This window comes from Labrus mixtus, chromosome 9 (genome assembly GCF_963584025.1).
Source record: "Labrus mixtus chromosome 9, fLabMix1.1, whole genome shotgun sequence".
NCBI lineage: Eukaryota > Metazoa > Chordata > Actinopteri > Labriformes > Labridae > Labrus > Labrus mixtus.
Genome location: NC_083620.1, coordinates 26140205 through 26163081, shown reverse-complemented (window position 1 = coordinate 26163081; position 22877 = coordinate 26140205). Strand labels below are relative to the sequence as shown.

The window sequence follows — 22877 nt, the reverse complement described above, 5'->3', positions numbered from 1 at the left end:
CAAGAATCACTGAACTCCTATGAGCGAGTGTCTGCTTCAAAATGTTTTATATAAAAGTTAAACGTGTGTTTATGTTAGTGGAAGTGAGACATCAATAGTGTGGCTCTTCCAGCTGATCACTACCGCACAGACTCTGGTTCCACATGTCAGAATCTGACACGGAGGTATTTTGGCTTCACACTTACGTCCAACGTAAGGAGGCTGCGGCAGACTGTCCATTTAGTCTATGGTGCATCACCAAAGTTTTGATATTGTACATAAAGTATATTGTATTTACTTTGGGGACTGTGCTGTACCAAATGTAAAGCTTATGTTAGCTTAAGAGTGTAAATAATCCTCCTGCTCAGCAGAGAAAAGGTACATTTTGTATTAGTTTCTATCTTAAAAATGAACTATTAAAGCTCCAATATTATTGAGTTTTTCCCTGGTAAAATCTGTGCCTGTATTAGTCTCTGAAAGGTCTTAACAGTCGGGCTCTGTTTCTAAGTTACCTTTTTGTACCTCTGTCTCTTTTTATTCCCTATCAAGTGAAATGACAAATCTTTGCACCTGAAAGCCTTTGAGAAATGAAGAATTTGCTTTATATGTAAATCAGGACGTGTTGGATCACATCTGAGAGAGCTGTTTTTATTGAATTGGATTTTGGCACTTTAACAAACACAAAGACACAGCTCTCGGGTTTGTTAACGTGCCAAACTCTAATTCAGCCAGAGTTGAATCTGAGCCAGTCCTCAGATTGAATTACGCCTAAATGGAGTTAATCCACAGCGTTTTGCTAATATGACATCGATCAATACAAACAAGTTGACCCGGGGTCATATCATGGGAAAGAGGTTTTCCAAACAACAACACCAACAACATGTAGATCCAATATGCAGAGGCAGAAAGAACAATAAGAACCGGGAGGATAAATAAGTAAACAGCCTAACACTTTGCAGACTTCCAGAGACAAAAGCTGCAGTGACCTTCATCAGCCTCGCCTGCTTCTTCAAGTGGCAGCAGACGATGCAACGAGATCCGGCCCCGAGGCACAAAGCAGCGACGCTCTCCTGAGATCGTGGAGCCGATGAGTCAGAAAAGGAATAAAAGGCAGTCTAACTTCTTAAACTTTAATATTCAGCCTTGAACATTTACAGTGTTTCTCTCTCCACAGTGGAACTGAAAGCACTTATCAAAGGCTGAGATAGCAGCATAAAGAATTTGAATATTTTCCCAGTGAGGTGACATTTGCATATTGCATTTTTCAATCCCTGCCTTATGCAATTTTAAGCGTCTTTCCCTTTATAAAATGTCAATCGCAGTTAATTCAGGCAGCGCTGCCTTTACACTGCCTCTGCACAAATGCTGCCTGCAAGAACAGGGATTGCTTGTTTTTCGAGGAGATTTTTTCTTCAAGGACAAAAGGTTAAAAGGTCACCGGTGAGGATGACGCTGCAGAAATAAACCGTAGCTGATTCAGATCAGTAATGCTTGTATTGTTCTACAACCTTTATGTGATGCATTTCCCAAAAAGATTCAGCTAGTGCAGCAATGCATTGACAAAGTAAAGTGCTATTTTGATAACCATTATTAAAATATAGGTGATTCTAAAAAAAGCATGTCATGTGTACATCTTTCATCTTTTTTTAAATCTAAAATATTGAATAACTTATGTCGTTCTCTCCCAGCATCAATTTCACTTTGGTTCTCATGTGTCTGAAGGAAACTGAGTGTTTCAGTTTGAAGTGCACTCTGAGGCATGCGGGAATGAATGTTTTATGCATGCCACAGAGGGACGTGTAATCTGTGCATCTAAGACGGCAAGACAGCAGAGAAAAAAGGACGTCGATGTATGCACGCGGTTTGCGAAGTTGCTTTTTGATGAGGCCGTAAACCTCATGGTGTCCACATTTTTTACAGGAAGGAAACAGTACATGTTAACACCTGTTAAGTGTGTGTGTTCATGTAACTCACCATCCATGTCTAGTCTCTGCATGATGATGGCCAGCTCCACCTCACTGGGCATGTAACCCAGAGAGCGCATGGCCATACCGAGCTCCTGCTTGGAAATGAACCCGTTCCCGTCCCGATCCAGGACCTTAAACGCCTCCCGGATCTCTGCCAAGACAAAAAGAAAAAAAAAACAACACTCAGCTAACAATGCTCACTCCTCCTGCTTGTTGCAGAAACACAAAACGTTGATGCATTATCATTTGAAGCACTGTGTTTATTAGTTTGCCAAGTATCCCTCTCGTCGTTTCCGCACACTGTCTCGTACATTTTTTTTGGCGTTCGTTTAGTGGGAGCAGTACACCGCTCACGACTTTAACCCGTCCCCGTTGCTCGTCATTGTTTTAACACCTGTCTCTCCCTCCCTGTCCTCCAGTCTGACCCAGCTTCAGCCTGCCCGTAAGGCAATTGGTCTTGCACCACTGCCTCAAGATAACAAGATCAAACCCGCCCATCGATTCATTTTCCTCACCTGCTGTCACAGCCGCCGTCCTCTCAGACCTTTTTTTTTTTAACTTCACAATTGCGGCTTTATTCTCTTAGTCTTTTCTTTAATATGTCATGTTACTGTTTACTTGTATTTTGTTAATCATCCAGGTATCATTTATAGAACATTTGGGTTTTTCAAGGAACATCTGTCCTTCCCCAGAATGAAAACTTTGACCTTCAGAACACAACGTGTTTCCTTTAATCTCTTTAAGTGTTTGCAGAATATCACTCTCACTAATGCTGCTGCTGTGCATACCCACTCCAGCTCTGCACTGCTAACAGGTGCATCATGTCTGAACACATGGTTTTAGTCATCACAGAGTCAGTTTAATGGCAGCTTATTTATTTCATCATAAGGTTCTGCTGGAGGTTTCAGAGTGGGATGAGACATCTTTTAAAAACAGATTTGTTTATTTACAAGGCAGAGGGAGCAGGTCTCTACTTTTTTTACTTTCATTACAAGAGACTTAAGGAGGAAGAAAATGTAAATGAACTCAAACATACAGTGACTAATCTCTCCTGTTGGATATCCTGTGATCTGTCAGATTGATCTCCTCATGGGTCTTTTGTTTTTTTACTTTTTCTATTGATAAATACTCATGAGAAATTCTGCAAGTCTTACAAACTTAAAATGCAAACTTTGTCATAATAAAACATCTTGTACAGAGCTACAAAAATGACCTATTGGTTAAAACACACATGATGTTCAGAAATACAGTTGAGATGCAGTTAATGCAAGGAGGTGTAATTTGAGGTTTTCACTTAAACAGGACGTCAAAGGGACGATTATTCTACACAACGCTGAATCTTTACACATTGTGATCTTCTGTAAAGATTTATTTTTGGGCATTTTGTGCCTTTAATGGAGAGAAAGGACAGTGGATAGAGTCGGAAATCAGGGAGAAAGAGAGAGTAGGGAATGACATGCGGGAAAGGAGCGACAGGTCGGATTCGAACCTGGACCGTCCACTTGGAGGACAACAGCCTCCACTGGGTCACCAGTGCCCCTTACACATTGTGATCTTGAGTGAGTTGTCTATTTCATATTGGTTTAGTCCCCATGGCAACATAGCGTACAGTATTTTTCTCTGCATTGGTGATCCATGCTTCAGCATTGAAGAACAGAAAACTGTCTGTCAATAATCTTAGGTCACATTCATTTTAGATATTGATGATCAAAGAGTGTGAGTGAGACTTTCGTAAAAACAAATCTCAAACACAAACACAGAAACATGTTTCTATGTGCAGACACCGATGACACAGAAAAAGATGACTCAAATATACTTAGCAGGAGAACAGTTCTGAGGTTATTTTAAGGAGCTGTTTTCAGACGAGTGGCTCTGTCTGTCTGTCTGTGCACGAGGACACACGTGCGCAGATGTGCAGACAGGTGACGCAGGCTAAGACATTCTCAAAGCGGAGACAAATACACCTGACTTGTACACAGTTGAGTCAGCAGCTGGTTCGCTGGCTGCTCGACATGCGATCAAGTCGTCAGCAGACTCCACCGCGCTTTAATAAAGGCACATTTCATAAACATGCTTACAGACAGCAGAGGGTGCATGGCAGGAAAGAGAGAGAGAGAGAGAGAGAGAGAGAGAGAGAGAGAGAGACTGACAGGCATCTGGTGCCTTTAAATAGAGCTGGAATGTCACTTCTTTAAAGAACGCTATGACTGCATGACATGCATGAGCACACTGTTGAGCACTGAATAATTTCAGACTGGAAAGTGGAATAGATGGTTTAACCCTTCCCTCTCCAGAAAGCATAACAAAGCAGAGTGTGAGTCTGTTAAGAAACGTATCAAGTAGAAGTAGAACACTGCATTTTCTGCAAGTTTTTGGATCCAGCTGCAAGAATAACTTTAAAAAAAATAGAATTTAAAACTATAGAATTTTAAAATGTGTAATACTTCATGGAACTAGATCTTAGACAGATAGCAAGAGTCTGTTGTGCTTTCATAAATACATGAAAACTGTGCGGCACAAAGTTAGAAAAGACAATATCAAATCATTTTGGCACAAAAGGAAAAATAATCCATTGGAACTGAGTGGGGTTTTATTGCTATTGACTGTCTCAATTCAATACTTTCCAGGGAACAAATACTCAAAGTGCTTTTTCTTACTGACTGAACCAAAGAACCAGTCGTTAAGGAATGAGCTCATCAATCATCTAATTATCGCCTGCACGGCTGCCGCTGTGAAGCAGTCTGCCGGCAAATGATTTGGAACAACAAAAAAAGGTAGATGGAGCGTAAATTATGAATGACCTCATCAATGTGTTTTGACAGCGTTGAGCACCTAGTAGATAACAAGAGGACACAGTCTCTGACCTGAATCCAAACAACACGTTATTGCTTCTAACAGCTGGTCCTGAGCAAATAAAGCACCATCGTCGTTTGTTACAAAGCGAAAACTGCTTTTTTTATGGCTTTGCATTGTTACAATGAGGATATTTTCCTGGATGCACACACACACACACACACACACACACAGACACGCTGCAAACATCAAAGGTAGACAGATTATTTTCTCTGCATAAACATAAGCGTGTCATGAATGAATCTGACAGTGACTCAGGCCCTTATGGAATACTTGATTGTGTCTGGAGCTTGTTGAAACAAAACATGGAGAAAGAGCTTTATACATTCAAATGAGTCTGTTTCATGCGAATGCTCCATAACCATCAAGACAGGTGGTACATGGGAAATGTTCAGCTGCAATCTGACTCATTTAGCGAGATCAGATTCAAAATACATGAGGTATCCCTTCACAGGTTCCAATCCTCTTCATTATGCCAATTTGTTGACACATTTTTTTGAAGGTAACTCTGCATTGAAAGGAAGATGACCAGGAGAGGACGGTGTCTGAAACATGTCATGAAGCTTGGCCGAGGAGAATCAACAGCTAAGTATGAAGTTACCTCCATTCTGATGATTCTTCTCCTAATTTAACTCAACGTCTGCTTTATGTGCAAAAACTTGACCTTGAGACAGAATGTGTGGCTGATCGCTCATCAGCAGCCGTCTGTATCTGCAGCTCTGTGCAGAGAGCAGCTGCAGTCTTCTGCAGCTCTCTGGTCTCGGCTCCTTTAGATAATAAAAAACAGAAGTGGTCCAACACGATCAAGTTAAAGCGGAGCAAAGATCACAAAAGGTACAGGGCTTTCTTTTCATTTCTTCACAATGATGTCTCAGAAAACAAACTTAACAAACCTTCACTGAGAGGAACTGAACCCTGAAAATGACTAAAGGGTAATTGGTTCTCAAAATAATGTTAAATTATTTATCTGTTGATTAATTAATCAACAAATGAATTTATCTTTGAGCTCAGGTCTTCACAAGACTTTTTGTGTGTGGCTTTTAAAGGCTCCTGGAACCAGTTTATCTATGACTTTACGTGTTTAAGGTCCCAGTGGGATTAAAAGAGGGGAAACACAATCAGCACCTCGGACAGCTCCACAAAGTCCTCCTAACAAATCTTTTCTGTTTACTGTACGTGTGATTCAGTCTGAGCTCTGCAGGCAGTGAGCAGCACATACAGGACATCTGGTTCCTGTGCACCAGCTTCACTTCCAGTACCAGTCTGGTAGAAAGTCTTTCAGACACCTGCTAACTTCAGAGACGAAGAGTCTAAAAAAAGGAGGCTCAAACCTGCCAAGAAGGGAACTGTTTTTTTTTTTTTTTACACCCATGGAGTTAGAAAGAAGTTTCTTAATGCAGCCGCCCTGCGTCTCCTCCACTTCCTCCCTCTATGCTTAAAGGAGATCTCTGTGCTGGTGGGCTGAGCAGGCACAAACCTCCCCACAGGCCTGCCGCCGCCTGCTTCCGCTCAGCTTGTTTCGTGAAAGAAGAGCCTGAGAGCCGACTCGGAGGATTTCTTCTGCTGCCCTTTCACTAAACCTTTAATATAAAAGCCTATTTTAGTCTAAGCGGGAAAGCCTGTCTCCAGGACTTCTTCCATTCTTCGTATTCTTTTTTTTTTTTTTTTTTTTTAAAGTCTACCAGAACATCCCCTGAACTACCAATTTGGATACAGATGTGATGCAGTGAAGTCAATGCAACTACACTCTGTCAAATAGTCAGCAGTCAACTGTTAGTACTAGACTGGAACAAACACAACCCAGTGAACAGCTATCCCAGCGTGTGCTGCCCATGGTCTGGAAATAACACCGGAAAGAACTTTCATTCATTCATGTTCATTAAAGTTAGTGAACAAGGTGGGGGAAAAGTTAGATTTCAGTACAGCTCCTAAAAATGCATTCATATCCTTCTGTTCTGGATGTTTAATTCATTTACACTCTGTGTGTCTACTGATGCATGCCTGAGGTCATAGAAAATGTATTTAACATTTCATTTGCATAAAAGTCAAAAAGAAACTTTGTGTCCCTGAATGCAGCACTGTAAACCAAAGATTATCTGGCATGGAGCAGCTCTTGGCCTGCAGTTCAGCCTCTCTCAGGAACAACATGTCAGGATTTTAATCTCGTTGTCAAAAGTTATTCATCGGTGTATTGCTCAGTTCAGTTCAACTTCCTGTAAGTTGGTGCGGTAGATAAAAAAAAAAGTCCCATTAGACTTGAATAAAAGGTGATTTTTAAACCGTTAGTTTGTCCTCACATTCATCCATGGAGTCGGTGAGTCTGCTGCTCTCGTCTGCACACCTTGCCTGCACCACACTGTAAAAGTCTATTTGCATAAATATGGTAATGAACGGGACAAAAAAATGGTCTGCTCCGAAATTAACAACTGAACTGCAAGAAGTGTACAAATTGCTCTCGGAGGGCATAAAGGATGCTCTCATGTTCGTGAAGCAAATGTAATGAGTAGCCTACACGGCTGGAGCAAAACAATGAAGGGAGTGGTTGAAAAAGCAATAAGCATGTTGGAAGATGAATAAATGATAGATATGATATTAAAGATGTGAGCTGTTGTGCTTGTTGTATTTTTGGACGAGGATATTATTGTTGAGTCAAAAGCAAGAAAACTGGCCTCTGGATGTAAATCTAAGTCCTTTTTTTAAATTGACAAAGCCTTCAAAGTCTTAAGTTGATTGACAGCAGCGCTCCTGGTTGTCACCTCTGACAGGATCAAAGATCAGAGTATACGATCTGCCTCCAGGGTTTGCAGGTCGTGTGTTCATATTCAGGCATCGACTGAAAATCAGCGGGACATCTGGAGAATTGTGTTTCAAATAATTAAATATCAACCCCAAAGCCTTCAGGTGACATTTAAAAACCCTCCACTGAGTGTTTCATGTAATCTTTACTCTCCTTTGTGCAGGAATGACATATTCAAGGCTACGGTCAGCGCGACCAACTACGACGCACAGGTCAGGAAAATCGTTTTTTTTTGTCTTCAGTGCGCTCATGAAGAATTCTGTTCAGTGGCCTGAGTGGCTGTGAGGCAAAGGAGCCGTCAATCTTGTTACCTTGACTATAATTTCAACCTCCACAAAAAAAAGTAAATCAGGGCCGCCACCATTTTTGACTGAAACAGAATCCCTGACTTTATCTTTACAGCGACTTGATGGCCTCTTTATAAATCTCGACGGACGGCAGCAGCTTCTCCTGAGAGAGGAGACATTCGTGGAAAAACATACAGTATAGCACTCCAGCTGAGTGAGTCCACACCTCCAGCTGTGTGCAAGATGGTCCGGGTGATGCGAGCTTCCTAATGGCCGGGGACAAACACAGTGCATTGCTTCTTTAAATTATGTGGCGGCAGAAGTGTTGACATGTGGAGGAAGCTGCGCAAAAGGAGATGGAGACGTCTGGAGACACATTTAAGTTTTAAATGAAGCTTGAAAAAGATGAGAGGCAGGTAAGGCCGTCTGTTTTGGTGTCTGATGAAAACCTTCTGTGTCCTCTTGTTGTCCAGACTGTCTGCTTCGAATAATGATGATACTCAGGCTGCTCAGACATACGCCTCCCAAAGCTTTCATTAATGTGACACTCCTGAAAATAACCTGAAAATAATCACCTGTACCCTAGCAACGATGTTTCCACTTGTTTTTTGGTTCACACAGAATTCAGATTAGCTATGGATGCAGTAACCAGAATGCTATTAAAATACTTAAAGGGGACATATCATGAAAAATCCAGTCCTTTGTCTGTGGTCTGCATAAGTCTTACAACACAGAGAAAAATGCTCCATTTTAAATGTGCTCTCCTTGTGATGTCACAGTGGGATTCTGGTAAAAAAAAAAAATCCCCTCCCCTCCCCTGGTATCTCCACCCATGGACTCCTTCCCCAGCCTAGTGCAAAACTTCTGGACAGGTCCGCCATTTTTATTCACACTACAGAGGAGTGATGTCTACCGGGAAAACTCAGGGGGGGGCTCATTGCATTTAAAGAGACACACACACCAAAACGGAGCGTTCTGAGAGAGCTGGTTTATACAGGGTCACAAACCTCCTCTGGTGCTTGATTCATGTTATATTTTGATCAAAGCACAGCACAGATGTTTCATTTAGACCACAGGGGAATGTTTGAAAAGGTGGAGAAGGAGGATGATATGTCACCTTTAAAAATCAAACCATTTAAAAAATGTTTTTTGACTGTCTATTTTTTTGCAAAACTTGCAAATCTGTTTATAAGTAAGTATATATCAAAATCCTGGTGTATGAAAAACATGTTGAAAGGAGATTTGCAGCTTTAATGTGTAATAATGAAACATTGAGGTACATTATTTTCTGCACAGTTGCAGTGATTTGTTGGTCTCTGACAGGAAACATACAGTGATGATGCCACGGACTCCAGCTGAAAGAAAAGGCGCAGTCCTTTCCACTCGCCAAGAGATGATCGCATTTTACTATCACAAACAAATTCCAGTTTAACTTTGATGACAGAATTGTTAAAGAATGAAGTGAGGAAGATCCTTTTAATTCTTGTACAAAATGCTCGATCATTTATTTTCAGCTGAAATCCATCAGAGACTGAAAACAGAAATCTGCGTCAATTACAGAAAATGTTTGAGTTTTGAGTTCATGAGGATTTTGACTTTGACTTTTATTTTTTTTTAAGTTTAAATGTCTTTTTTTTTTTTTTTTAAGATTTATTTTTGGGCTTTTTATGCCTTTAATGGAGCGATAGGACAGTGGATAGAGTCAGAAATCAGGGAGAGAGAGAGTGGGGAATGACATGCGGGAAAGAGGCCACAGGTGGGATGTGAACCCGGGCCGCCCGCTTGAGACGACAGCCTCCATACATGGGGCGTGCGCACTAACCACTGCTCCACCAGCGCCCCTTAAATGTCTTTTTGACGCTATAAAAAACTTTGTTACTGCTATCATGTAAAAATGATTTGATTTGGTTCATTTAAATTTCAGAAAGCCAGAGCCTTCGAGCACGCTGTGACTGATGTTCTAAACTGGACCATTAAAACAGATGTAAACATGTGAGTCTGATAACAGCACCAACTCGACTTCACAGTGCACGTCATGAGTCTGACTGATAGCGTCATTATGTTGCTGATAGGCGACAGTTTCCCAGTGTTTACTTGACCTCGGGATGAACCTCTACAAACAAAGTTGTTTCTTATTCACCAAGCTAAATGACCTCGCAATGAACAGGAACGAGAGATTTATGCATTCGCTGCAGAGGCTCCATGCATATTAAAACTCCAGTTTCTGGATATTACCTTGCTGTGGCAATAATTTGCCGGGCGGTCGCTTAATGTTGCATCTATGGATTAATATTTCGGAGGTGTGGAGGAGTCTTGTTTGTTTGCTGCCTGTGAGGCTGCCACTGCTGACTCGGGCAGACTGCAATTGATCAGGTTTGTGTTCTACAGGCCCGGGTGATTACTCTCAGACGGACTGCGTAACAAAGGCTTCATGAACACAGCCTCAGTTACAGCAGGGACATGAAGCCACAGAGAGGAGCCAGCCGACGTGAATGCTCCCGCTGAGATAAGCCATGCAATGAATGACGCATTACTGTGAATTGTTGCTTTAAAGGAGGGGGATGTTGCAGGTTTTGTTGCATCATATTGTCTTGTCTAAAGCTTTCCTTACTATAAAACTGACGGGATTGCTTTGATCAGCACCTTTCCTTATTATATTGCCGCTGTGGTACACTACATCATTTGTGGATCTGTTCATTTGCTGCTTCTGAAAATCAGAGCTCCATATGTGTTTGGGAATCCGCAGCGTGTACAGGCTTGTTTCCCAAAATAGTCGTTTTAACGCAGCGGCTCCCACAGTGTGACCGGCTGATCCGCCCTAAAGTCACACGACTGGATCAGCTTCAAGCTGGCCTCAATATGTTTGTGGACACTTTATTTCATCCCATAGACAAGACATATTCTAAAATGCCAAATTCCGTTGTTTTGTTTCTACTGCAGCCAGATGTTTTTTTTTTTTTTTTTACTTTAGGTGACTGCTTTAGTTTTGGCTCTGCATCCTCTGAAAGCTGGCATGAAGCGGAACTAAACAGAGCTGCAGTGAGTTTGAACAATTTGTACGCAGCTCGACTTTCCAAGTTTAATGTTTATGTAACCAGAAAAGCCTCATTGAGGTTAAGAACGTACAGACATACAACACAGGTAAACATTTTTATAAAACACAGGTGAACATATCCTGGATCACAGATCAGAGAGTCATTAATCAAAGCATCTGTAACCTGATGCTTCTCCTTCCTCACACACCTTCAATCTACTGTTAAAAAGATGAACAGTAAAGAAACCAGCTCCCTCAGACACAAATCTTCCTGCAGCAGGTTTCCAAGCCGCAGGAGCATTGTTACTTCAAATGAACACAATTACATAAGTGTGAGGAGATTACAAGTGTTGCCTTGTAAATAAGGATACGCCAATGATGAGTGGTCAATGCAGGCCAGCAAACTCATACAGAGAACAATCACGAGTTAGAGCCTCAAGATGTTTTATGAACCTCAATGCGCCGTCGGTGCACAGTGAACAAAGAGTGAAGGCAGTGAGAAGATGCAGGCGTGTAATAAACCTCGCTGTGGTTGATCAGGGGCGTAAAGGTAACAGCTAAACGTCTTGTATTTGAACAAAAATAAAATGAAAATTGCTCAAAAAACAATTCTTGTTCAGATTAAGACTTTAACTGAAACGTTCCTCAGAAATTAACAATCTGCAAACAAACTCATCAAGTGTGTTATACCGGATACAGTGACAGTAAAAGTAGACGCTTATCATCTTCATTTGTGCTTAAATGTTTGACGATGATTATTTAGGCACGCAGCAGTGTAGCTGAATCACTTTAAGCAGACGTTAAGCACAAAGCCGAACATCTGCCAGACGGTTTACAGAGATCAGCTGTTGGGATTTTAAATAATCTGTAGGCATTGTTGCCTGGACACTTTTACTATGGACTGTTTGTCTTTTGTCCCTTCTCTCACTCACGTCCATCACAGTGATATCCACGGTAGTTATGTTTTATATGTATGTATTTATGTCATTCTGCTGTTTTTTTTTAATGGATGTATTGACTGTATGGACCTCTGTTGCAAACCAAATTGCCCCTCGGGGACAATAAAGATTTTCCAAATCCAAATCCAAAAGTCTTACCGTCGAGCTCCTCCACAGAGATGCTGGCCAGCACGTCGCTGTCACTTTCAGACAGCGAGCGGCTCAGGTAGTTCCCCTTGTAGAGCAGGCCTGCCGTCACATGGTGGAACGGCATCTTCTCCCTGAGAGGAGACACACGGGAAATGTTGAGACAGCAGTGAAAAGAGGGAGGAGCTGAAGAACCGCTCTCTTTTAATTAATTTTTTACATTAAAAAAACAAATGAAAGATCCACACATTAAATATGTTTCACAGTTTTTCATCTAAACTGGCATTAATTCAGCTACTTCCGAGAATAGAGTTGTATAAATTCTCCTTCTACAAAACATCAAATGTAGTCAAGTAATAATAAAGTGCACTCAGTTTAGGTAAAGGAAGCCGGCCCGTCCGTTTGTACTCCTGATGAAGCTGAAACAAATTACAGTCAAAGTGCCACAGAATAAACGAGAGGCATTAACGAAGCAGAACTCATCGGCTAAATGGAAAGTCACACAGTGAGGGAGTCTCATACAAGGCGAGGTAAATGTAGTGAATGTGTGTGTGTGTGTGTGTGTGTGTGTACTACTGTATGTGCCAATGTGAGTGAGGCAATTAATTATTCAATAAATCGAAGCCCAAGGGCACAGGAGGAAAATAAGAGCACATAGAGCAGAGAGATTTGGGCGACTACTTCCTCCTCTCTAATTGGATTTGGTCTCAACGAGCGCTCTGAGGCGACGCCGCTGACACAGAATCTGAGTCCAAAAATGGGCCGAGACAAAGCGCCCAACACTTAACCGCTTTGAGTCCTCTGGCTTATCGATGTGTGTTTTTTGATCTTTTGTCTGTTAAAACTTTCGATCATGAATCTGCAGAGTCAAGAAATCGTCACAAATCAGTTCGCCTGTTAAATAATAAAAGACCACACATTCACAAAGTGGATTATCTCCTCACAAACGGGCAGACTCGGACTGATTACATCAAGATGTAACTAATGTTTAAGTCATGTTAGTAATGCTTTGTCATTTAGAAGTCCTGACAAAATCTTTCCTTCTCAAACTCATCCAAAGACAGTTTCAAGCAGCTCTAGTATCACTAATCTCTTTCTTTTGCAACAGTAGGTAAAATACTTTCTTTAAATATCATCAAACTGGTTTATTGTCACAGACCACTGTTCTGTCTCAAACATGAAGTCAGCAGATTGAAACAACAGGTTTTTACATCCACTGAAATCTTCCATAGAAAGAGTTTTCTTGTGATTCTTTTGTATGTTTAACGACACAAAGTATAACACAAAAATCTTTTGTCCAGGAAGTAGTTTCTATTCTTACAGTTAAAATAAGATGAAAGTTACACAGACAAACTTCTCAGAGGTTTATTATGCAACTTATGGTAGATGTCACACTTCAGCACAAATCTCAAAACAAAATGCCCCGACCCGAGTTCATTTGGTTCCTTTTTCTTTGAGGTTTTTTTTTAGATCAAACTAAGTTTTCTCCGGTCCCAAGAAATTCGGCCTCCAAAAATGTTACTCTAACATACTCCACCATTATTCCATGATGCCAAACAGCATCCCTGAGTGGGCTGGGCCATCGCTCTCCCTCTCTGTCTCTCTCTATAAAAACCAAGACAAAAAAAGTGTATGAGTGAAGCAGAAGGAAGCGCTGTCCTGTCAGTGTGAACACAGAGCCAAACACAACAAACCCAGAGGGAGTCTGACTTCCCTCTATTTACAGAAAGTCATAACTTAACGATATAAAGAGGTAGGATATGTTTGATATCTGCAATATTACTGGTAAAATGACACATATTATACCTCTGCAAAGGAGAAGACTTTTCACTATCTAACTTTTACCATCAAGTTCAAAGACCAACACCATCAAACTGATTCAAAAAGGCTGATTAATCATTCATAGAGCATTTCATCATGTAATCATGAATAAAGAATACAACCAATAAAACTGAATGTATAAACTCATGAATTTTAAAAAAGGACCCACAGAACATCTTTTGTCCTCCCTGTCCAATATCTCATTAAATATATGTTTTCTAAAATGTCCTTATTAGGAGTTGTAAGTCCAGAACCTACAAATGGCTCCTGTTTCACTGTTTGGAGCAGCCAGCCATCCATTACTTCACAAATTGGAAACTGGCCCCTGCATCTTTCTTGTTTGTCAGGTTAATAAGCATGCATCGAGACGACTGCAACTATGCCCACAGCCTTTTTTTTTTTTTTTTCATGAGCAGCTTTCATCGCACCTAATGTGGGGATTTTCATTTCCTTATTCATCAATTATTCAGTCATCTCTCTGCTGTCATTATGAATATTAAAATCATCCCTCTCCTCCTTTCTTGCTTTATTATCATTAGAGGAACTTGAAGTCATTTGTTTTCTGCAGGTGTGAAGTATACTGGGTTTACTTTTTGAATCCACTTTGAGAAAATATTGATCAAATGTTTGAGCTTGAGGGTGAATAATGAACATATATTCTATTATAGTAATTTCATCTGGAGCAAGCTTTGGACCCAGCGTTAAATTACTTTTTTTTTTTGTCTGAATAAGGGGGGAAGAAAATAAAAAGTCTGTAATGTTATTCAGCTAAGAAGTCTGCCCTTTGCTTCACAGTGGCAAAGGTCAGGCAGTGTGTGTGTGATACGCTTGTTTTGCATACTCTGAACGTGGAGGGGAAACTGCGGCTTCCATTAGAAGTGTTCTCACGTCTCTGACACTTCGACTTTGTATTCCTAAGTTATCGGCTTATCCGACTAAAAGCTTGCACTACCTTGCATGGAAAAGAGAACAGAAACATACAGAACGTTTCAGCAACAAAGACCAGAACGTTGTGGAGTGATGGAGAGACGAGTCAAAGACGGAGCAGAGTAAGTAAGAAGGCTGGACTCAGATCAGGAGGGTAAACTGTCAAGGTGAGTGGATGCTAGTGTGGGTGTTTTTTTACACACACTTTTACATGCAAGTTGAGCTTTAGGATATATTGAATTGTTAGAGTTTAAAGTTCAAATGGGTGAGTATATATTTGAAAATATAAAAGTCAGTATCCTTCTCGTGAAGGGTTTAACACATTTCATAAAAAGTCTAAGGGCTGCAGATGAAAGCTTTCTTTGTGGCATTTTAAACAGGGGAAACTTTTGATATTTCAGGGGGGAATGTTTACAAGGAGAATCAAAAAAATTACAGGTGGCATCTTGATCACAGCATTAAGACTCTGTCTCTAGTGAGCATTGGTTATCTCACCAGAGAGCGTCTGTTTACTGTGGTTTCCCTGAGTGGTAAGTTAATATCGGCCATGGTTAAGAAACAAGGACAAGCAACATGATGCTGAAGCTTTGAAAACAATTGCAAATCGAAAGAGAAATTAACAAATTGGATGTTTTGTTGAAGACAACCTGACTCTGAGTGAGGTCCACAAACACACCTGCAGTAACAGATCAGCATCCAAAGTGCAGCCAGAGTCAACAACATCTCCAACACTGATAATGAGCTTAAATGAAAACATTCAGTACGCCGCTGAAAAGGAATGGAATGATTGAGAATTAGTCCGTCAATAGAGAGAATATTAATCTGCAGGATGTTTTAATCAGTTGAGGAGTTGAGAAAACAATCTCAAGGTCCATTATCAGCTGCTGCTTCTAATTAAAGTCCGTGGGGACGTTAAGAAATCAACAAACCTGCTGACTATATCGGTATTCTTTCCAGCAAAACAAACTGATATTTTACTAAATGTTCTCTGTTTCTGTCTCCCAACAGATAATGCTCTGTACGTTTTATAGGTGTCAGCAGCTGGTCAGTCAACAACACACTATTTTAATGAACGACCGATGGATCGATTGTTTCTTTAACGGCCTGAAGTCACACTGGATGATCGTTATCAGCCGTTTCTTAGAAGCTTCTTTAACACTGGCTCACAGCTGTGAGTACGCGTACCTCCGTAAGAGGTGATGAATATAATTGAATTTGAACTTAGTGCACTGCTCTAAACAATATGTAGACATTTCAGCTAATATTGAATACAAATTAACCCAAAAGGAAAAGGAAAATCCTCCATTATCTAGAAAAAATGACCCCCCCTGCAGTGAATGTATGTATGTAGACATCTCTCAAGCCTGCAAGTCCACTCTTAGAAACTTCTTTTAAAAAAAAAAAAAAAAAACACACATTTGAAGTAATATTACGGTTAAAGACATCACAAGTAAATGTGATATTACTTTTTTGTATTTTTAAAATGACCAGAAATACAAGGCCACACTTGTGAAGTATCCTAGTATGGTAAGCGTGTATACGTGTGTGTGTGTGTGTGTGTGTGTGTGTGTGTGTGTACAGGAGAACATCAATCCTGACACCTGTCCCTCTTTGACGACCCTCCTGCGGCTTCCTCCTCTTCCACAGCCTCATCCTTCTCTTGAAGTATTCTCTGTTTTTTGTTGATTTAACTGAGATTTACGTTTACGTGCATTCATAAAGTGGGATTTTAAGTCTCCCCTAAGTGGCTCCAGGCGGCAGTGATGATTCTGCAAAGAGAAGTGCACTTTCCCCACACGTATCTGTGTAATGATTTGTTGCCTTCAAAAACACCGTCTGTGTCAGTGAGCAATGCCAATAACATATCATGCATTCACCATTTGTCCTTTCCTGCAACCAGACAACCAGACATGACTGGCAAACCAAGATTTTCTTAAAGCAGATTTTACCATTTGACTCCAGACTTTTTTTTTTTTTTTAAATCTCACACAGTCACCATGTGTATGAATACATTAAGAGCAGTGAGATAATAATTTGCTGAAAACCACTTGATCTCCGCTCCTTTGGAAGACAGTGTTGAACAGAGCTGTTCACAGCCTTCAGCATCATTACACTTGATTAAATTGATCAAGGTCTCAGCAGAATGAGCTAATCTGCCCTTCAGGAGCGGAGCAACATATAGTAATCACTTAAATCAGGAAGTAATCACCGCAGACTCAAAAAAAAAAAAAAAAAAAAAGACCACGGCAAATCTGTTCTCTATTCCCCGAGAACGTGATACATCAGCTCGATAGAAAGAGAGCCGAGGATTCTGGGATTTAATAGTTAGATTGACCGGCTGATAAAAAATGAGCCTCAGAAATTACTTTGAGATAAAGATCACAGGATGGCACCTCGGAGTGAGCGAGCTGCTTTGATGGGATTCTCAAACCATGTGAGGATACACACATGTGCTTTTAGACTCTTGAACAGAGCGGCAACAAAAAGGAGCCGCTTCACTCCTAATGAGCTTTTTTGATTGACAAATTCAACCTTACTCTGTTAAATATCACAACACCAGTGATCTTCAGTCACTCAGACTCTGATGTGTCGTCTGACCAATGGTCCAAAAGCCACTTTACTTTAATCGTTTTAATCACTGTTGTTGTATTTCCTCTAAACAGCCTGTGAAGAACTGATGTCGTGTGAAAGCATGGAGGGTAATTTGGTTTAGACGAGCTTTTGTTTTAAGCCTGACAAGATCAACATTTGAGAAATCCAAACAAACATGATGGTGACACTAAAAGAACAAACCTGCTCTCGTCTGATGGGATAGTATCTTTAATGCTACATTACGTTCGGGCCATTAGCTAATGCTGTTATCCAAAGTTACTTTCAGTGAGGGAGAAGTCGGGGTCCGGTGCGTCTGGCTCAAGGACACGATGGACTGACAGGACGGACTGTTGTTGATGGCTGTACTCGCTGTGATTGGACCTGTGGCATTTAATCACAGAGACGACCTGACGCTGCTTCCAGAAACTCAAACTGTTGCAACTCTACAGAATGACAGACCTGTTTTTAACTCTTTTTATATCATAAAACATACTGAACGTACTGAATAGTAACAGGTGAGGACTAATTAAAGGCTCCTCCTCTCACCATCCTATCAAACACTTTTTTGAAACAACATCATCTTTACATGACAGGTCGGCTATAGAGTGACAGGAAATGTGGGGGAGAGAGAGTGGAGGATGACGTGCCCTAAACCAGTGATACTCAACCCGAGGCTCTCGGGCCACATGTGGCTCATTTGGGACTAGCTGTGGCTCTTTTAGGTCCTAGTCTACTTGGAGAAAAAAAATCCAAAGTAATTATTTAAAAAATGGAAAACATTGCCAGCAGAAATTATTCTTTGCAAGTCATGTCACTGTGTTTCCCACACAGTTTGATTGTGGCTCTTGCAGAAATATTTTTTTTTGGTCAGTGTGGCTCTTAAGTCTAACAAGGCTGAGTACCACTGCCCTAAACCATCGCCTGCCCAGGGACAACAGATGGAAATGAGTTAGTTAGCTAAATCTAGCATGAAGCACCTCTTCTCTTCTGAGACTAATGTTTTTTTTGTACACTGTCGCTGATTCAAATAAACTAAACTAACTAAAGACGAAGGAGTCGAACCTGCGACTAGCGGTGCAGCACTGTAGTCTCTGTACATTGGGTTCCTGCTCTACCAACTGAGGTAGTCAAGGTCCCAAGCTACAGTGTCGTAATGCTTGGTGGTGTAGATACATTAAAGTGTAATCACACTTGAATGCACCTGATCAAAACACTGTAACTCCTGCAGAGAATCATCTCTCTTTGTTGTTTCAATGACAATGATTAAAGGCTGCACTTAGGGCTGGATGTAATGATGATGTCTAATTTCTTATGATGAGGAAAAATCAGTCAAAACAGGAAAAACACATGAACCACCTTGGTGGGAACAGAACCAGTTCAGTTAGAAAATGTAAACCCTGAGATAATAAAACCAACCTTCTCATCACCTGAAGCTTGTTTTCCTTTGAAAGTGTCTTTCTAGTCACTTATACACTTCAATGACAGCAGACAAACTTGAGCATCATTAGTGGCTCAAAGTCCTTTTAAGTCTGTGCTGTGTTGTTAAGACTGGGTCACGACAGAACTAAACTCAATTACAGCAGAGACATAAATAAAACCACCTCCACTAAAGCTGCAGGTAAAGCAGCTCTCGTACCGACACTTAAAAAGGAGAAGACGACGGTGACAGGACTCATCCAAAACTCTTTAACCCTGAAGGAAGAAGCACTCCGCTGCTAAAGCTGGTGCCAGTAAGAGGCCGAATGTCCTCAAAGAATCAGGAGCTGATGAACTGTTTCTCTGGGCATGCTTGTTGTGTTCAGAAATAAACAAGACCCCAGTGATGAACGTCACACCTTCAGATAAAACACTGAGGTGTGGGTAAGAGATCACAGTAAGGAGTACTCTACTCTAATATTACTTATTATTATATTTTTACTTGATTTATTTCAATTCATTTCATTTGAACATATCTTCAGATTTAATAATTTCAGTGATTTTTCTTTTCTTTCCTCTGTCATGATGCTTTTGATGTCTTGTGTGAAGCATTTTGAATCGCCTTGTTGTTGAAATGTGCGACATAAATAAACTTGCCTTGCCTTGCCTATTAATCAGATCAAATGTTTCTTAAAGCAGCTCAGAGGAACTGATTATACCTTACAATTTCTATGATACATCGTATTGTAATGCATTTCAGATTGGGTAAAAAACTGTTAGGAATAAGTAATATAATATTCATCAGAAACGTTGGATACTGTGCCGCTGTCAGCTGATAGTTAACAAACTGTTTGTCACAAAACAAAATGTAAAATTAACCCCACGAGTGCCAAACTTCTCTTTCTGGCTTTCTAAGAAACCACTAATCAACCACACTGGGATACCAAAGCAGACCTCGGTTCAGAGTGCTGACTCTGGAGAGCGAGAGAACAACCTGATGAAAAGGGATCAGAATTTTTCAAAGCTTTCTGCATGACAAGGAGGCCAGATGGCAATTTTTCCACATCACACCCTGCAGCACAACAGCCAACAGCAACGGACAAAATAGTGAGTGGGGGACACATGCAGAACACTGTGTACTGGCAGCAGACCCCTCCAGACACACAAGCAAACGCTTTAATGATGACCATTATATGGCAGCATCTTTATGAGTAAGTCCAGACAAATCTGTTGAGCAAGACAGCCGTCTTTGTCTGAACAGAGCGAGTTATCAGCACTGTGTAATTCTCTTGCAGGGCATTAAAAGTCACTATTTCCATTACACGGACAAATTGCAATTCCTTCCCTTCAAAAGGAAAACTGATGAACTATAAAACCCCAAAAAAGAAAAGGTGAGCTTTGCTTTAAGGATAAATCCACACTCAATCACAAAGAGCAGTCCATGCTTCCTGCTCTGCGCTGGTTTGAGGATCTTGTTTGATCACCGGAAAAGGAAGAACGTCTGATAAGACAACACAGTTTGAGGTGTGACCACATGAGCAGAATATTAACAGCTTTCCATCCATCCATAGACAGAAACACAACAGCAGGTTTTCAGTGTGTTTTATACTAGATTGATTATTTTCCATCACTGTAAAAGTTTTTTCCCCAGGTAACCCTTCATTAAATCAGAAAGGCCTTAAAGATGAGAATCTCTATAGAGAGGGATTTCTGGCCTGCACAGCGCACCAGTATGAAGTCCAAATACACATCAAGCAGGCATGACAAATACTGGACCCAGCACATGTAAACAAACAATGTCCAGTTCAGTTCAGGATTTAACATTTCAAGTGATTTTTTGCTGAATCTGTTAACTTTGTATCAAGTGGGAGTTGTGGTGTTCTGGTCCAACACGTTTTTTTTTTGTTTTTTTTATTATTGACACTCTTACTGGTGAGGAGGCAGCTTGGTGCCATGATGACTCTGTCCGCTCGTGGATCTGTGTAAACACATTTTGAGCTCTGGACAAAACTGGACACTGCAGCAGCAGCAGCAGCAAACGTACATTACAAAAGAGATGCTAAACAACAGCTTTTTTTAAAAACAGAGCAGCTCAATCTAGGAAGTCTAAAGATGGATTACTCGTTTTTACTACAGGTCCGTCTCTGCTCCTCAGGTGAGTAAAAAAAAACCCACTAAGTTACACAATGCTGACAATAAAACAAAGGTGTGTGGACATCTGTCCCCTGCATTGGACATAATGAAGTGAAGAATATTGCTGCGAGTCAATAAATCATGGCTGAACCCTGGTAAAGCTCTAAATGGTTAAAGCCCCTCAGTGGACTATGCGGTGGAGGCTTGAAAACGCAGCCAACCAGCTGGAAATGCAATTCATCAAACCATCAGTCCAAAACAGAAGTCAAACGCTCTCCAAACTGAAAAAAAGAGACGAGAGAGTCCCACTGAAGTGACACCTCTCTGCACACAGCTGCTTCCTGCAGCAACAGACTGTTTCTCTCTCCCCGTCTCTCCCATGCTGATTCTTACCCGTACTGGTGGCTCTGACTGTACTCAGCAGGATACTGCAGCACATCAGGCTCCCTCGTCGGACTCTCCATCACCTCCTCCGTCCCGTCCCTCAGGCAAGGGTTCCCGGGCAAATCTCCATTCACCTCAAAGTGCATCCCTGGCGGCTGGATGCCAGTGGGCTCCACCATCCGAGGATCGGGCTCTGTGACCTCCTCCTCCATTAGAGTCTTAGATGCAGTGGTGCCTCCAGCAGCAGCGGCAGACTGCCTGTCCACAGACCACTGAGCCCGGCTGCCTCCACAGTTTGGGCTTGTCCCAGAGCAGCGGCATCAGCTCCCACGGAACCCGTTGTTAATATTTGAGCAGTGAGAGCAGCAGGTACAACAGCTCTTTCTCATGCTCCACTCCTTTGACTCCTCACTCCCTCCCTTTTTCTGTGACTCCCCTCGCTCCCCTTTTCCCTCGCTCCCCTTTTTTTTCGCTCTCTCACTTACTCGCCAGCCCAAACATTCCTCCACGCGAGGAGACGGAGTGGAGGGCTCATTAGTGAGTCCCAATGACAGACTCAGCCCTGCCTGCCTGCGGCTGTGCTCACAGAATACACAGGGAGAGGAGACGGAGAGGGAGGGAGGGAGGGAGAGGCAAAATAAAGAGAGTGAGCCAGAGACTCTGAGACAGAAAGAGAGAGAGAAAGATATGAGGTAGACGGATGGACCAATAAGGAATGACAAACAGACAGGCGCTGACAAGAAGGAAAAAGACACCAAGACAGACAGAAAATGTGAAGGAACAAAAATAGTCTGTTGCTGTGTGTTTGTCTGAGTGTGCAAGAAGAACACAAGTGTGCGGACAGTTTTTTTTTACATCCCACTGGATATTGCTCACAGTGCGCTCTGCAGGTGGATGCTGTGAAGACACATCACACACAGAGAGAGAGCGCGCGCCGTGCGTAACAGCGTGCGCCACCGTGTGGACCAAGGGCGCTTCGTGGGGACTCTGCGCATCAGCACGATGCTGGTGGTGGGAGTGGTGTGTGGGTGGGGGGGGGGGGGGGGGGGGGGGTAGGCGGCAGGGGGTCCCGACGGGGGGTCTAAAGTGTGAATTCGCTGAGCCCCTTCACGGCTCCAGTACAGCACATCGAGTGAAAACACACACACACACACACATCCTGTGAGCTGCTCGCCACCAGTGACCAAATATCCATCCATGCAGCAGCTCTGTCATCACCAACAGGCGTTTTTTTTTGTCGTTATATTAAAACAGTCTGCTCGGATTGCATACTCTCATGTGAGTGATTGATTGTTGTTTGAAATAAAGATGCAAGTTTGTGCTTCTGTTTTGTTAAAGATACGGGAATTTACAAGACGATTCATTTAAGCAGGTCACCGCTCGATGATTTATTTAAAACTTTATGAAACACAGATCCGTGCGAATGTTTTTGCTGCAGTCTTTGGAGATTATCATGACACACAATGAAATGTTAAATTTGTCTTCTATGCATTTTCCTCTCGCGTTCTCCACACTGCTGATCTGAACACACAGACTCCAGAATGGACATCCAAACAACAACAGGTGTGGGCCTGAGGGGAGGACTTGTGGGATTCAATATGG

The 22877-nt window shown here is 41.6% G+C and overlaps 1 protein-coding gene across 1 annotated transcript in view; it reads right to left on the bottom strand.

Annotated features, from left to right (window-relative positions):
* Window positions 1–22079, bottom strand: part of LOC132980796 (calcium-binding protein 8-like) — a 61838-nt gene extending 39759 nt beyond the window's left edge. The window contains exons 1-3 of the mRNA XM_061047130.1: window positions 21285–22079; window positions 12015–12136; window positions 1954–2097 (exon numbers count right to left, since the gene is read on the bottom strand). Of these exons, the coding sequence (XP_060903113.1) occupies window positions 1954–2097; window positions 12015–12136; window positions 21285–21487 (469 nt within the window). The 5' untranslated portion in view covers window positions 21488–22079. The remainder of the gene's footprint in view (window positions 1–1953; window positions 2098–12014; window positions 12137–21284) is intronic.
* Between the last annotated feature and the right edge of the window lie 798 nt (window positions 22080–22877).